Genomic DNA, 16,281 nt, shown 5'->3' with positions numbered 1-16,281 from the left:
CTTTTATTTGTTAGAGTACTGACACACAGCAGTTAAAATCAGAAAATACAATCATGCCCAAGGCTCATCTGGTAAAACTATTCCTAAAAATTTCTTCTCCTGTATAGTTAGCTAAGAAAGGAAGAAGTTCAGTAAGTTGAGAGTTGATATATTTTTGACTTGCTTTTTCTTCAGATTTATATAAAAAATAAGCTTCCATATATTGGGAAAATATACTGCAAAATTAAACTGCTTCATATTTCTGGCAACTTTAAAAAAACTAGACAACTGACAAAGCAGCATAAGAAACCAATAAACTACTTCCTTATCTTATCATCTGATGATGTTAATTCACATAACGTTGTCTTGGTTTTTAGCTTTTAGTTTCTTTTCTTCCAGTGTTGCTTTCTCAAAACTTATTTACCTGGCTTCTTTTTGCTTCTGAAGCAATTTTCACTGAGCGGTGGTAGCAGGTGCCTTCGGGGTTCAGAAGCTCCCCAGGATCTTCTCTGCTGACCGTTACAGTGCTTCAAAAGAAGATAAGCATGGCAGCTGGCCGACAGAATCCTGAGGCACTTCTAAGCCTCAAAGGCGCCCACTGCCAAGGCTCAGCAGTTCAGCAAAACCTGCTTCAGGAGAAGGAGTTAAATACGGGACTTTCTAAAAACAAACACAAGCCAAAAAATCAGGGCAAGTGAGGCAGACAGGTCAGTAATAACTTAAGCCCACTTATTTCCTTTAAATATTAATTTAAAAATTAATGCTAATGTAAAAAGCAATCTAATGTGAAAACTCAGCACTCAGCTAAAACTGTTTAAGTTTGCATTAAAAGTTTTGTTTTTCATGTTTTAAAATTTTTTAAATTCTTTATAATATTATTTATTGTTTGAGAAAACAGAAAAAGATACATCATTTTATTAAAATGGATATGTTTGGGATTATGAAACTTACTGAGTCATAAAATTCAAATTAACAAGGTTATAATAAATATCTGTGTCCCAGTCTTTTTCTACTTACAAAACTCATAAAATAAATGAGGAAAATGTGACATTTTCAGAAATCTAAAGCTTACCTATAGATTGTGGAGAATCCATATAAGGATTACATTTTGCATAGTGGGAACGGTCTGTGGCCAGCATCACTTCAAATACTTTATCTGTCTTGATGATTCCATTTTCTGAAATGGATGAGGCAAATATTTTCAGCAGACAGTGACATGATCAGATGTATACTAGAATAATTACTCTGTTTGTACTGTAGACACTGGGACGGGAAGGCAGCATGACTAGAAGTTGTTGAAATGGCCCAGATAATGGCAACCTGGTCTTTAATAGTGACTGAGAGTAAGGACAGAGAAAAGTAGAAAGATTTGAGTTATATTTAGTATGTAATGTATACCTGACTAACTGGATTTTGGGCGGAAGTTGGGGTAATGGTTGAGGTGCCGATGCCATTCACTGATTTGAGAAATCCTGAAGAAGGATCCAAGTTAAAAAGGAAAAGGATAATCATACAAGTGGAGATACTCAGCAGTCAGTTGGACACATGGATCTGGGGCTCAGGAAAGAGCTCTAGGATAAAGATCTAAATTTCTGTTTATACAGATGGCAACTGAAGCAATGGAAGTGAATTAAGTGGCCAGGTAAGGATAAATAGAAAAGAAAAACAAAAGCCAATACTTAAGAGATATGCAACGGAAGTGGAGTCTTTAAGATGATGAGAAGGACCAGCCACAGAGGCAGGATGAAGACCAGGTAGATACATTGTTACAGAGCCTGGGAGAAGTGACTTTTTCAACAAGGAAAGCAAGATCAATAATATATATTTGGCTTCCCCAACAATTAGTTCTTTGAGATTAAATAAATGTTAAACTTCAAAAGCCCTCATGGTACCACGCATATTGTTATTATGCAATGAAGCCTTTTATTATGCAATGAAAGCTTTTATTTACTCAATCAGTATGTTTACTATTTAATACATACCAGACACGTGCTTCATGTTTAGGATTATAAAAATAAACAAGACAGCATAGTTTCTGTCCTCACAGATCTAAAATTTATAAAATTAAATTTGTAAACTTGACTTTAACAATCCAGAAATAAATTTTTTTAACCAAAACATGCCCTGCTTCATTTAGCTACATTTTAAATGTAGCCAAATTACTGATTACATTAATTTGACTATTAATGTAGTATAGCTCAGTGACTATTTTAAAATGAGACTCCCTCCGTAAAGGCATCATGAGAAGTTTAAAATATTTATGCAAGCTAATTTACTTTATTCATCAACTGTGGTGCTTCCAAGTTCTGGAGGGTAATGCTGGCCACCAGAAGCTGAGTTCTCCCACAGAGATACTAAAAAAAAACCTCAACCTAAGATCAAAAAGGGTTATAAACAAAACTATACATGATCTATACCATCACATTACTAGGAGACAAAGAATAACCAGACTCCAAATTTCCTTTAAGTAGAAAAAGAAACAAAAAGTTTCAACAAAGCTCCTGCTACTTCTATAAGCTTGTGGGTACAGAAAGTAAAGATAGTAGGGGTCAGGTTTAAAAGACTCCAAGAAAAAGAGGAGAAGGAAGCAGGAGACACAGATGAAGTACAGATAAAATCATTCTCAAAAAGAGGAATAAAACGCTAAGTATCAAAATACTTAACACAGGTCTGGGACTTGGAAATTCATTGCACTGGCTACCAGAAAGGAACTTAAAAATCAGTGGGTTGACAAAGGTGCCAATATCTTCAATTCAATGATGAAAGAACAAGCCAGGCATGGTGGCTCATACCTGTAATCCCAGCACTCTGGGAGGCCCAGGTAGGAGGATCGTTTGAGGTCAGGAGTTCAAGACCAACCTGAGCAAGAACGGGACCCCGTCTCTTCTAAAAATAGAAAAAATTAGCCAGGAAACTAAAAATAGAAAAAATTAGTTGGATGTGGTGACATGCATCTATAGTCCCAGCTACTCAGGAGGCTGAGGCAAGAGGATTGCTTGAGCTCAGGAGTTTAAGGTTGCTGTGAGCTAGGCTGATGCCACGGCACTCTAGCCCTGGTGACAGAGTAAGACTCAGTCTCAAAAAAAAAAAAAATGATGAAAGAATAGTGTTTTTCAACAAATTGTAATGGGACAGCTGGAGAGCCACATGCAAAACAATGACATTCAACCCTCAGACCTCATAGGATAAACAAAAATTAACTCAAAATGGATCAAAGATTTAAATGTAAGACTTAAAACCACAACATTCTTAAAAGAAAATATTAGGCTGCATCTTCACGACATTGGATTTGGCAATGGATTCTTAGATATGACAACAAAAGCATCACAATTAATAATTATTGTGCTTCAAAAGATACTATCAAGAAAGTGAAAAGACAACTCATAGGAGAAGACATTTGTAAATCACATATCTGAGAAGGTACTTACATCTAGAATATATAAAGAATCCTTATAATTCAGTATAAAAAGACAAATAACCCAATTAAAAATGGCAAAGGATTTTTTTTTTATTTCAGCATATTATGGGGGTACAAAAGTTTAGGTTACCTACATTGCCCTTGCCCCCCACCCTGAACCAGAGCTTCAAGCGTATCTATCCCCTAGACGGTGTGCATTGCACTCATTATGTATGTATACACCCATCCCCTCCCCCCGCACATCTGCCCAACACCCGATTAATGTTATTCCTAAATGTGCTCTTAGGTGATGATCAGTGAAACCAATTTGACGGTGAGTACATGTAGTGCTTAGTTTTCCATTCTTGGGATACTTCACTTAGTAGAATGGGTTCCAGCTCCATCCAGGAAAATACAAGAGGTGCTATATCCCCATTATTTCTTATAGCTGAGTAGTACTCCACGGTATAATATACCAAAAATGTGCAAAAGGATTTGACTAGACATTTTTCCAAAGAAGATATGCAAACAGCCAATAAGCACATGAAATGATGTCTATTATTAGTCGTGGGGAAATGCAAATTAACACACTGACTACACACTAGAAAAAAAAATTTTTCCTTAGGGCCATGGTGTTTTATTATGAAAATAGAACAAAAACTTTGAAAACAAAGCAATCCTTTCTAATTTAATGAAAAATTTATTTTTTATTGTTTTCTGTGTGTGAGTTACATGCAACTTGAAAAATAGTTCACGTGGCTCCCAAGATAGAGATGTGTGAGTTACATATGCTTCACAAGGCCCTGGGCTCAAAACTAGCATGAATTAAATAGAACTCACATGGCAGTTAATGTGTTAAAACCACAATAAGAAATCATTTCATACCCAGTAGGATGGCTATAATCAAAAAGTTAGAATATAAAAAGTGTTGGCAAGGATGTAGAGAAATTAGAATCCTCATGCACTTCTAGTAGAATATAAAATGGTGCAGCCACTTTGGAAAACAGTCTGGCAGTTCCTCAAATGGCTTAACATACAGTCACCACATGACTCAGCAATTCCACTCCTAGGTATATAACCCAAAGAAATAAAAACATATGACCACATATAAACTTGTCACAAATGTTCACCGAAGCATTATTTAGAATAGCCGAAATGTGGAAACAACCCAAATGTCCAAGAATGGATAAATAAACAAAATGTAGTATATCCACACAATGAAATATTATTTAGTTATAAAAGGAATTAAGTATTGACTCCCATCACAACATGGATCAACTCTGAAAACATGCTAAGTGAAAAAAGACGGCATATTATAACCTATTTAATGAAATGCCCACAATAGGCAAATCAAGAGAGACAAGAAGTAGATTAGTGGTTGCTTAGGGCTGATCATGATGGGGGAATAGGAGAGTGAGACTGGGTATCTTTTTGAGGTAATGAAAATGTTTAATTGACCATGGTGATGGTTGCATGCATCTGTGACTATAATAAAAACCACTGACTTGTACAATTTAAATGGGTAGATTATATGGTATGGAATTATATTGCAGTAAAGCTTTTAAAAAACATACATAGGGTGAGGAGTGATGGCTCATTCCTGTAATCTCAGAACTTTGGGAAGCCAAAGCAGGAGGATCACTTGAGGCCAGGAGTTCAAGACCAGCCTGAGCAAAATAGCGAGACCTCATCCTTACAAATAATTTTTTAAAAATTAGCCAGGTGTGGTGATGTGTACCACTTGTGAGGCTGAGCCAGGAGGATCACTTGAGCCCAGGTGTTTGGAGGTTGCAGTGAGATATGACTGTGCCACTGCATTCTAGCCTGGATGACAGAGCAAGACCCTGTCTCAAAAAAAAAAAAAAAAAAATGGTTACTGGGAACAGAGGTGACAACTACCAGAAACCCTGCTTCTGGGGCAGAATCAGATAAACAGGGAAAGGATGGTACCTCTTGGGAAACGTGGCAATAAAGGGAAAGAAGGAAGAAAATTAAGAATCCTGCACAAACAGAACACAACAAGGTATGCTAACCCCTCCCTTTTTCCCAGCACTACTAGCAACATTATCATCCATTAAAGAAACTGCAAGTCACTATACTGACAGGAGAGGGTGCTCTTGACCTCTATCCACAAAATGCCTAAAAATAGGGAAAAGGAAAAAAAAAAAGATCAACCCAACCCCACTCAAAGCTACTATAAATGCAAATCAAAACATTTCGGCTGATTAAACAGAACCAATATTTAAAACTATATTCTGGCTGGTTGTGATGGCTCATGCCTGTAATCCCAGCTCTTTAGAAGGCTGAGGCAGGAGGATAGCTTGAGCCCAGGAGTTTGAGGCTGCAGTGAGCTATGACGTCACTGCACTCTAGCCCAGGTGACAGAGCTAGACCCTGTCTCAAAACAAACAAAAACTATATTCTAAGAAAACTTGCCAGAAAGTGAGTAAAAATATTACCAGGGACAATTAACATCAAAAAACATTCTAATGAAACTATTAGATTTTAAAGACAAGGAAAAAAATTCTCAGAACCTCAAGCCAAAGAGATCAAATTACCTAATATGAGTTAAAAAAAAAAAATTAGGTAACTATCAGGTTAAGAGCAACATTGGAAGCAAAGCAAGAATAAAGCAGCATTTTCAAGAAATTCAATGAAAGAAAAGTACAAGTCAACAATAAAAAGGGGTGAACTACTGATATATCCAGCAACATGAATGAATCTCAAAAGCACTAAGTAAAAGAAGCCAGGCAAGGAGACTATACACTATATGATTTCATTTATAACAAATTCTAGAAAAGCTAAAACCATAGTGGCAGAAGGTCAATCTGTAGTTGCTAGGGGTTGAAGTGGAGGAAGGAGCTTAATTGTAAAGAGACATGAGGGAACTTCTTGGGTGAAAGAAGTGTTCCATAGCAGAGATCAGATACATCTGTAAAGGGCCAAATAGTAACTATTTTGGGCTTTGAAGGCCATATAGTCTCTGTTCCAACTACTAAACTCTGCCATTGTAGTGCAAGAACAACCACAGATAATACATAAATGAAAGGCTGTGGCTGTGTTCCCATAAATATTTATAAATAGGCAGCAGGCCAGATTTGGTCTGTGGGCTGTAGTTCGCTGATCCCTGATCTATATCATGATTACGGTAGTGGTTACATACTATACATGTTTGGAACATTTTTCAAATTGTATTCTTAAAGCTGATGAATTTTTATGTAAATTACACTTCAATAAAGCTGATTTTTTAAAGTGTAAGCCAAGGACTTTATATCCAGCCAAGCTGTCCATTAAATACCAAGGCTACAGAAAAAAAGTTTTGATGTGCAAGAACGCAGAGAATGCAGTACATACAAGCTCTTCCTGAGGAATCTTCTAAAGGATGTGCTTCATCTAACCAATAGATAACCAATAATATGTCAGCAAAGAACACATATCCAATTGTAGAGCAGAGATGAAAATTAGGATAGGGACATGGGTAAAACAAAGCACTTAAATGTTGTATGTTCTGACAAAGTTGAAAGAATAAAACTAAAAATAATGGAAGGAGGAAAAAAAGGCAAAGTAGAATTAGATTACTGACTATTGTATAGCTAATAGAAGGAATCAAAGATAGCGTTTAATACTGTAGGCCAGATAGTAAAAAGTTAGGAAAAAGGTAGATTAAGGACACCATAAAAGGTATTCATATAAATACAAATCTCCCAAATAACAGTATTTTTCAATATTAGCAAACATGACACACCAAATAGAGAAAACATTGTAAACAGTGATAGACTGGCAAAGACAAACTTATATGATCTTTCCATTTTAAAATATGAATTTTGGATAAATTAACCCAAATAGAAAGTACTGGCCAGATGCAGTGGCTCATATCTGTAATCCTAGCTTTGGGAGGTCAAGGTGGGAGGATTGCTTGAGGCCAGAAGTTTAAGACTGGGCAAGAGCTATTTTTCTATTTTTTGTCTCTACAAAAAATAGAAAAATTAGTTGGGCATGGTGGCACATGCCTGTAGTCTCAGCTGCTTGGGAGGCTGAGGCAAGAGGATCGCTTAAACCCAGGAGTTTGAGGTTACAGTGAACTATGATGACGCTACTGCACTCCAGCAGAGAGAGACAGAGCGAGAATTATCTCAAAAAAAAAAAAAAAAAAAAGAAAATATTATTTCTACCCAAAGCAGCTTAGGCAAGCTACCCAAAAAAGTTACCGAAATAAAACAGTGAAAGCATTTTTTTTAAAGTTTTAAAAGCAAAGTAATAGAGATATCATTTACTCAATATTTACCATGTGATAGTCCTAAACACTTTAATAAACTATCTCTTTTAAGACATGAACTTATAAACTATCTTATATTGTCTCTAACTAGCCTATAAAATAGGCACTATTATTACTCAATTTTACAGAAGATATTAGACTTCTCTTGACCACTTCACTGTACTGCTACTAGCATATTCAAATAGCTTAGTGAGTTCTAGTAATTCATTTCCCAAAATAATTTTTGAGTGGTTCCTTTGCCCTGAAATTAATTCAAATTCCAGAGGGGTGATTCATAGACTCTCAAGGCCACAAGAGGCCTTAGAAGCTATCAAGTCTAACTTCATAAACCAGTACCACGCTCTCTACTAGAAGAGTTCCACTAATGTGGAACTTACTAGCTCAAAGAACAGCCCTTTCCACATTCAAACCATTATCAGAAAATGTCCCTGTATTAATATGAATCTCCCTTTTTTACAACTAACTCACATGAGCCCTTAGTGTTGCTCTCTAAAGCCACAAAGAATATACTGAATTTTCTATCCAGCTAACCTGTTGTATACATCTGAAGATACATCTTGACTATCCCAAGCCCTATTTTTTAAGTTAAGCAGCCTCACTTAATAGTTCCAATTATTCATCAATTTTTAAAAACCATATTCACTTTATTAACTCTTCTCTAGGTGGAAACTTAAAGTATGACATCTTAAGTCAAACGTATTAAAAGGCACTTTCTAAAAATCAAAGTAAATTAAAGAAATCACTTTCTCATGGTAGATAATATACTTCTATTAAATTCATGTGAGTTTCTTTGGCTCCTTTCTTACTCTATAGATATAGAGGCATATGGAATTTACTAAAAACTCTAAATCATTTTTAATAGCATGTCATCAGTCATTAATTAAAAAGCTGAACACATCAAGGCTCAGAATAAAGCTTTATTAGGCATTACTGGGTGGTTTCCAAAATTTTCACAAGGTTCTCATTTATGTTTATTTTTGCCCAGGATCCCATGTTTTTGAAAGATGCCTACACCAAGCTACATTTACTAAGTTATTAAATCATTTTCCTATTTTTGGTAACCTATGACATATATAACTGCCAGTGCCCTGAAATATTTCTAGCAAACAGCAAAGTAATTTGATGTTTTACTTTGCATGTATAGACTAATTAGGGATAAATGTGCAATTACCATTAGGCTTTTCTGAAACAGCAAACAGCTTGAGAACCACCCATACCCAATCTGCCTGCAACCCTAGGGTCCAAGGATCCTAATTAAATAATTATAATAATAGCTAATGTTGGTTCAAATATGCAACTGATCCAAATGAGACGTTAATAGGATTCAAACAGGAGAATGCAACAGAATCCAAGCTATAAGCCATATAATAAAAAGCTTGAAGAAATTAAGGCCATGTTAAGAAGGTACATATTTCTCTTCCCAACTTGAGGGATAGAGAGGGGTACAGAGGATAAAATGAATTCCAAGAAAAAAAACAAAAATACCAGAGTCATGATTTATATATGAAGAAAACTAAAATGTGGCATGATTTCAAACAACTGATGTGTAAAAAAACAAAAAACATTTGATGGTCCTCTTCAATAGTAGAGGGGTCTGTGATATTGGAAACAAAGAGGAGGGAATAAGCTCATAGCATACTACATAGCTCAGAAAAGTGTTGACATAGCCATAAATATTAATGATGGTTATTGATTTTTAGCTTTTAAAATCAACAAATAAAGTACAGAAGATTTACTGTTTGGAACAAAATATAAATTTTATCAACTTTGACAATGTAAAAGAACTGTTAATAAGTTGGGAAATGAGAGGTGGAACTCCTCCTTTCCAACAAAGTAGAAGTGTGTAAGAGTTAGTGTCAGTTTATAAATTATGGAACAAGAAATAAAGGTTAAGTATATTACTTAAAGGTAACCACAAAAGAGGAACCAAAAATTATGATATAACTCTATAAAGGAAGAAGGTAGGTTTGTATTGTGTAAATACTCATCCTTCTTGGCAAGAGATCTGCAGATGATGTCTAAAGTTGATAAAACATGCAACAGTAGTTTAAGCATATGATTTAGAGATATGAAGATAATCACAAGAACCAAAAACATAGTTAAAAGCAGCTTACTCTAGGCAGTGAGTCTAGGGGTAGGGAGGAATATTGTTTTTCATTATAAGCCCTTCTTATATTTTATCTTTAATTTATGTACATATATGACTTGATTAAAAATTAATCTTTTCAATTCTCCTATCCTCATTATCACATAGTATGGAGAGACAGATATATGTGTGTGTATGCACAATCTGCCCCGCCCCCCAAATTGGCAAGATGTAGGAGAAACTCCTTTCTTTCATAGTGATAGAATTTTATTTGGGTGCATTCTCTAGCCTCATTGTGATTACCTGTAGCCTTATAATTAAGTTCTTGCAAATGGAACCTACGCAGAAATCATGTACACAATTTCTAGATCATGCCCTTAAAAGGAATGAGTGTTTTCCTCTTTCTCCTGTTTACCTCCCCACTGGCTGGAATATGGAAACAGTGGAGGCAAACTATCTTCACCTTGCAGATGAGGAGTGGAGCAACAAGAGAAAAGGAGTCTAATTCTTCAGCACCGTGGAACCTCCATATTAGCCCTGAACTGTCTGGATTGTTATAGGAGAAACTTTAATTTGTTTAAGCCACTGTTACTTTGATCTTTGTTATAGCAACTGAACATATACCCTCATACACAAGGCATATGAAGAGGAAAATGAGATCAGCCTGAAGAACAAGATTGGAGCTAGAGCACGGGAACAGGCTGTATAAGACCCTAAAGAGGCCTGAAAGCTAAGTAAGAGGTGTCTGCGTTCGATACAGTTAGCATTAGGAAGCCTGAGTGGAAAAGTGACAAAACAGAAAAGAGTACACTAGAAAAATAAGTATAATGTGTAGAATGGATCTCAGGGGAGGGAAACTGAAAAGTGTGACAACCAATCAGACACCAGGTATATCACCTCCAAGTGTGTACTAAGAGCCTGGGCTGGGATGGTATTGATGAGAATACAGTGAAAGAAAGGGATGGCTATGAAAGGCAACCATAAGAAGTGCTGAGTTAACTTGATGACAGTCTGAAAGAAAGAATCAATGCTTATTCCAAAATTCTTGATCTAGGAGAATAGAAGAACATTGGCAACCCTGGCAGAAACGAAAAAGATACGGCCTGTATTGGTATGAAGTTCTGAATACAGGTAAGAAAATAAGCCACAAATGGATTTCAAGCCATATAGAAACTTTTTCTAAGCTTGGTACAAAGTTATATCTTAGTATCAATCAATAAAAATCAATTGTATCTATCAATAAAAGAAATATTACCTTATTTATTATATTAGTTTATAAGACTTGAACAGCTGTTAATCATTTACCCTGTATTTCTTCTCTACTATCAACATGTCTGGGAAAACATTAAGAAATCCTTCACCTTTTTCCTTCCCATACAGAATGATTAAGTATCATAGGTGCTAAATAGAGCATGAGACATTCCCAAAGTACTATCTGTATGTTTTTAGTACAGAGAGTCTGAAAGGGATTAGTTTTTAAATTCATACTATAATCAAAGAAGAATTTTATCTGATGGTAAATTATGGTAAAGCATATAAGTACCAGAGATTATTTAAAAATATATATCTTTTAAAAATATATACCTTAATCACTTTTAATTGATATATAAACTTAACAGTTTGTTTTGATGCTATTTCTCAAAAGAGAAATCCCTTTCACTGTATTCTCAAAGGAGAAGGATATGTTCCTTGGATTCCTTTACATCTGTGACAAACTAAAATGTTATGCAAAACTCTAAAATGCAGGTAACATTAGAAGTTAATGTTAAAATAAATGTTAACTTCTGGCCAGGCGTGGTGGCTGACACCTGTAATCCTAGCACTCTGGGAGGCCGAGACAAGAGGATTGCTTAAGCTCAGGAGTTCAAGACCAGCCTGAGCAAGAGTGAGACCCCGTCTCTACTAAAAACAGAAAAAGATAGCCAGGTGTGGTGGCACATGCCTGTAGCCCTGGCTACTTGGGAGGCTAGGGCATGAGGATCCCTTGAGCCCAGGAGTTTTGAGGTTGTAGTGAGCTATGATGACATAACTGCACTCTAGCTGGGGCAGTTCAGAGACTGTCTCAAAAAAAAAAAAAAAAAAAAAAAAGTTAACTTCTGTGGCTCACTTCTAAAACGCACTCACCACACAAGTGATTTCATGCAATCTATAATGCTATTCAAAAAAATCACAGAAAACAACCCAAGTGCCTATCAATACATGAATGGATTAATAAAATGTGGTATATGTATACCGTGGAGTTCTACTCAGCCACAAAAAAACAATGGTGATCTAGCACCTCTTGTATTACCCTGGATAGAACTAAAGCCCATTCTTCGAATTATCACAAGAATGGAAAAACAAGCACCACATGTACTCACCATCAAATTGGTATTAACTGACTTAACTGACCAACACTTACGTGCACATATAGTAGTAACATTCATCGGGTGTTGGGCAGGTGGGAGGAAGGTGGAGGGATGGGTATATATTCACCTAATGGATGCTGTGCCACCGTCTGGGGGATGGACATGCTTGAAGCTCTGACTTAGGTGGGACAAAGGCAATATTTGTAATCTAAACATTTGTACCCCTATAATAGGGTGAAATTAAAAAAAAAAAACACAGAATCTTGGATTTGAGAGAGTCCTTAGAGATCTAGTGTGCATTCAAATCTGACGACAAAATCCCTTCCACAATATCCCTTACAGTGAAATGGTCAACCATTCTTTGCTTCAACATATTCAGTGACAAAAAACACTTTTCCAAAGCCAACTCTTGATTGTTAGGATAGCTTTGTGAATACTACCTGCCAAAATCTGCCTCCCATTTGTCCCAATTTGACCCTCTACTGCATGACATTTCTTCAAGTATTTAAACACCATTGATCCCTAAAGCCTTCTCTCTGCTAAACCAAACAACTTCAATCCTGTCCAAGCACCATGTAAAATGCTGCCCCTATTATTATCTTCATTACCCTTATGGGATAATCATTGGCTTTTCACTATCACCCTTAAAGCACGTTGGCCTAAGCTAAATGCAATACTGATAAAAATACCTGTAACAGCACAATGGAACCTTTCCTCTCCTATAGCCTAAGATCATATTAAATAAACTGTAATAAAACCAAGCATCTAGATCTAGTGCAATCCACAGAACGTTCTGTGATGACGGATATGTTCTGTATCTGCACAGTCCAATAGGGTGGCCACTAGCTTCGTGTGGCTATTGAGCGCTTGAAATGTGGCCAGTAAGACTAAAAAAACCGAATTTTTCATTTTATTTAGTTTTGACTAAAGTAGACACACTAATAAAATCCAAAAAAATGGTACAAATTAAATTTTAATCTGCTGTAAGTTTACTTACTAGTACAAATCCACAAGACTGACTTGAAATAAGTTAAAATGAGGAGGTATTTTCTGGATTTTAAATGAGGCCCCAATTTCTAGCTGGTTATATTAATATTTATCCCATGTACATACAAAAGTAATGGAATATTAAGACTAAATGCTGGCCAAGAACAGTGGCTCACACCTATAATCCTAGGATGAGATGGGAGGATACCTTGAGGTCAGGAGTTCAAGACCAGCCTGAGCAAGAGCAAGACTCCGTCTCTACTAAAAAGAGAAAAAATTAGCCAGGCATGGTGGTGTGCACCTGTAGTTCCAGCTATTCTGGAGGCTGAGGCAGGAGGATCGCTTGAGCCCAGAAGTTTGAGGTTGCTGTGAGCTAGGCTGACACCATGGCACTCACCCAGGCAACAGAGTCAGACTCTGTCTCAAAAAAAAAAAAAAAAGACTAAATGCTCTTTTCCACTAGCTATACTGGTAGTGGCTAACAACTGATCCTCTAATGGAATAAGAAAATAATTTCACTTTATTTTCAAAAGTAAATGCTCCTAGAATATAAAAACTAAAAATCATCATAATTCTTATTCAAATGCCTATTAAAGATCTTCACTTAAATATCTTATAAAAACCTAACATTCCTCAAAATAAACTCCTGATCTCCCACACTTCCTCTTCCCCCTCAAAAAAAAAAACCCCTCCTGCTCACTCATTTTTTTTTTTTTTTTGGAGACAGAGTCTCAATCTGTCACCGCAGCTAGGGTACAGTGGCATCATCACATACTTTGTTTTTTTCCTATACATATCTATGATAAAGTTTAATTTAAAATTAGACATAGTAAGAGATTAACAATAACTAATAATAAAATAGGACAATGAAAACAATATGCCAGCATCAGTAATTCTGTGCTTTGGGGCCATTATTAAGTAAAATAAGGGTGATTTGGACACAAGCACTGTGATACTGTGACAGTCACTGCTAACCAAGTAGGCTACTAAGTGACTAACAGGTGGGTAGTACAGACAGCATGAATACACTGGACAAAGGGATGATTTGAGTCCTGGGCAGGATGAGGCGGGACATTGACAGATTTCATCACACTACTGAGAACAGCACACAATTTAAAACTTATGAATTGTTTATTTCTGGAATTTTCCGTTTAATATTTTTGGACTACAGGTAAATGAAACCTTGGAAAGCAAAAGGGAGAACGACTGTATAGCTTTGAAGTCTATCAGTTAAGAGTTAACCTACCACAAACCCTCTGGTTTAGATATTCCCTGCTCTAGAACATCACTTTATCTACTCTGCTACTTTACCTAAATTTTACCATTGAAATTAACTCAATAAAAGTAGGAAATAAACTCTAATATAAACATTACTTAAATGGTCACATTTCCTGGATTAAGCAGGCTCATAGGTGTTTTACATTAAGCCAATTTGTTTCATGAGCACATTATCAACCCATAATCATAAATTAACTGTATTTTTCATTTCTATAGACCTATGCTGTCCAATATGGTAACTACTACTACATGTGGCTATTTCATTAAGTTAATTAAAATAAAATAAAATAAAATTTTAATTTCTCAGTTCGCCTAACCACATTTCAAATACTCAATGTCATATGTAGCTACAGGACAGCATAATTAGAGATCACAGAGCGCTCCATAGGGCAAGGTTGCTATGGACTTCTTCTAAAACTTTATTTAAAGCATAAAACTGATTTAGCTGAGACACTGGCAGAACTCAATCTTGTAATTTTCAATTCTCTATGTCAGTGGTTCTCAAAATGTGGTCCCTGGACCAGCAGCAGCATCGCCTAGGAATTTGTTAGAAATACAAATCCTCAAAACCCAGTAATCTTTGTTTTAACAAGCTCTACAGGCGATCCAAATTTTGAAGCATGCTCAAGTGTTAGTCGCTATTCTAAGTTACTAACGAGCAATCATCACAAGACAAGCCACGAGATAATGAAAAATCTATCGTTACAATCTAAAATATTCTATAAATGAGCTGGGTCAGTGGCTCAAGCCAGTAATCCCGGCTACTCTGGAGGCTGATGCAGAAGCATCGCTTGAGCCCAGGAGTTTAAGACCAGCCTGGGCAACATAGTGAGACCCCCACCTCAAAAAAAATAATAAAAATATTCTCTAAATGATGCACCAACTATGAAATCATATACTACATTTCTATTATTATGTATTCTAATACAAAAAACAGTAAATATTCTTAATAAATTATAAAGTTAAAACTAAATAAATCATGAACTTCGTTTCTTTTAAAAAACATTACAACTAATTTGCTTCCTCTTCTAATTTGCAGATCCCTTTTCATTTCAACATCAGCATAATCACATTTTCATCTTTTTCTAAGGTTTCAATTAAAAGCCTTTAATTTAGGAAGAATACACAGTGGAATAATGAGGAAGGAAGGAGATATTTTCAAATTTGTGTCAACTGCAACTTTCGCATGAGCAAATATTACTTTTATAATAAATTTACTAATGTAAAAAAGAAAACTACCAGCTACAAACTTCAGCAAGAAGTTGAAATGAAAGTTGCACAAGTGTTACAAGAGTCTAAACTACCTGACTACTCTAATTTCCCCTTACCAATCACAGATCTAGTATAAAACTAAATATTTGCAACATCAACCTCCATGTATGTTACATATTCCTTATTAAATTTTCTGACAGAAAAATATCCTTTGATACGGTATAAAACATGACAACAGTTTATCTTTTTTCTTATCAATGAGCATTTAAGTTTATTTTTTGATACTGCAAACAATGTTGTAAAGACAATTCATATAAACATCTCCTAACACATGAGCAAGTTTCTCTAGAATGCTAATGATGGAATCTGTCAAAGAGACTACGTGAATATTTAACTTTATCAGCTAGTACCTAATTGCATTCGAAAGTGTTAGCGCAATGTACATTTTTTACCCCAGTAATGGGTAAAAAGCTCCCATTACTCCACCTCCTCACTAACACTTCATATTAACAGGCTTTTCTTTTCTTTTTCCAGTTCAGTGAATATAAAATGGTATCTCATTGTTGTCTTATCTGGCATTTTCTGACTAATCATCTTTTCATAAGTTTGTTAGACATTTAAATTTTCTTTTCTGCACGATGTCTGTTGTGTGCTGCTAATTTTTCTACTCAGTTATTTGACATTTTCTTACTGGTTTATAGTTCTTATGTTTTCTGAA

At 35.6% G+C, this 16,281-nt stretch overlaps 1 protein-coding gene across 6 annotated transcripts in view; it reads right to left on the bottom strand.

The window, feature by feature from the left end:
• The window catches only part of PCMT1 (protein-L-isoaspartate (D-aspartate) O-methyltransferase), a 45,595-nt gene that overhangs the window by 27,076 nt on the left and 2,238 nt on the right, over nucleotides 1–16,281 (bottom strand). For 5 of the 6 annotated variants that reach the window (XM_069487609.1, XM_069487608.1, XM_069487613.1 and 2 more), the window contains exon 2: nucleotides 1,052–1,156. The exons of the other annotated variant lie outside the window; for it this stretch is intronic. In XM_069487609.1, the coding sequence (XP_069343710.1) occupies nucleotides 1,052–1,156 (105 nt within the window). The remainder of the gene's footprint in view (nucleotides 1–1,051; nucleotides 1,157–16,281) is intronic. 6 annotated transcript variants of the gene reach the window in all.

This window comes from Eulemur rufifrons, chromosome 15, assembly GCF_041146395.1.
Source record: "Eulemur rufifrons isolate Redbay chromosome 15, OSU_ERuf_1, whole genome shotgun sequence".
Lineage (NCBI taxonomy): Eukaryota > Metazoa > Chordata > Mammalia > Primates > Lemuridae > Eulemur > Eulemur rufifrons.
This window is presented reverse-complemented; position numbering and strand designations above follow the sequence as displayed.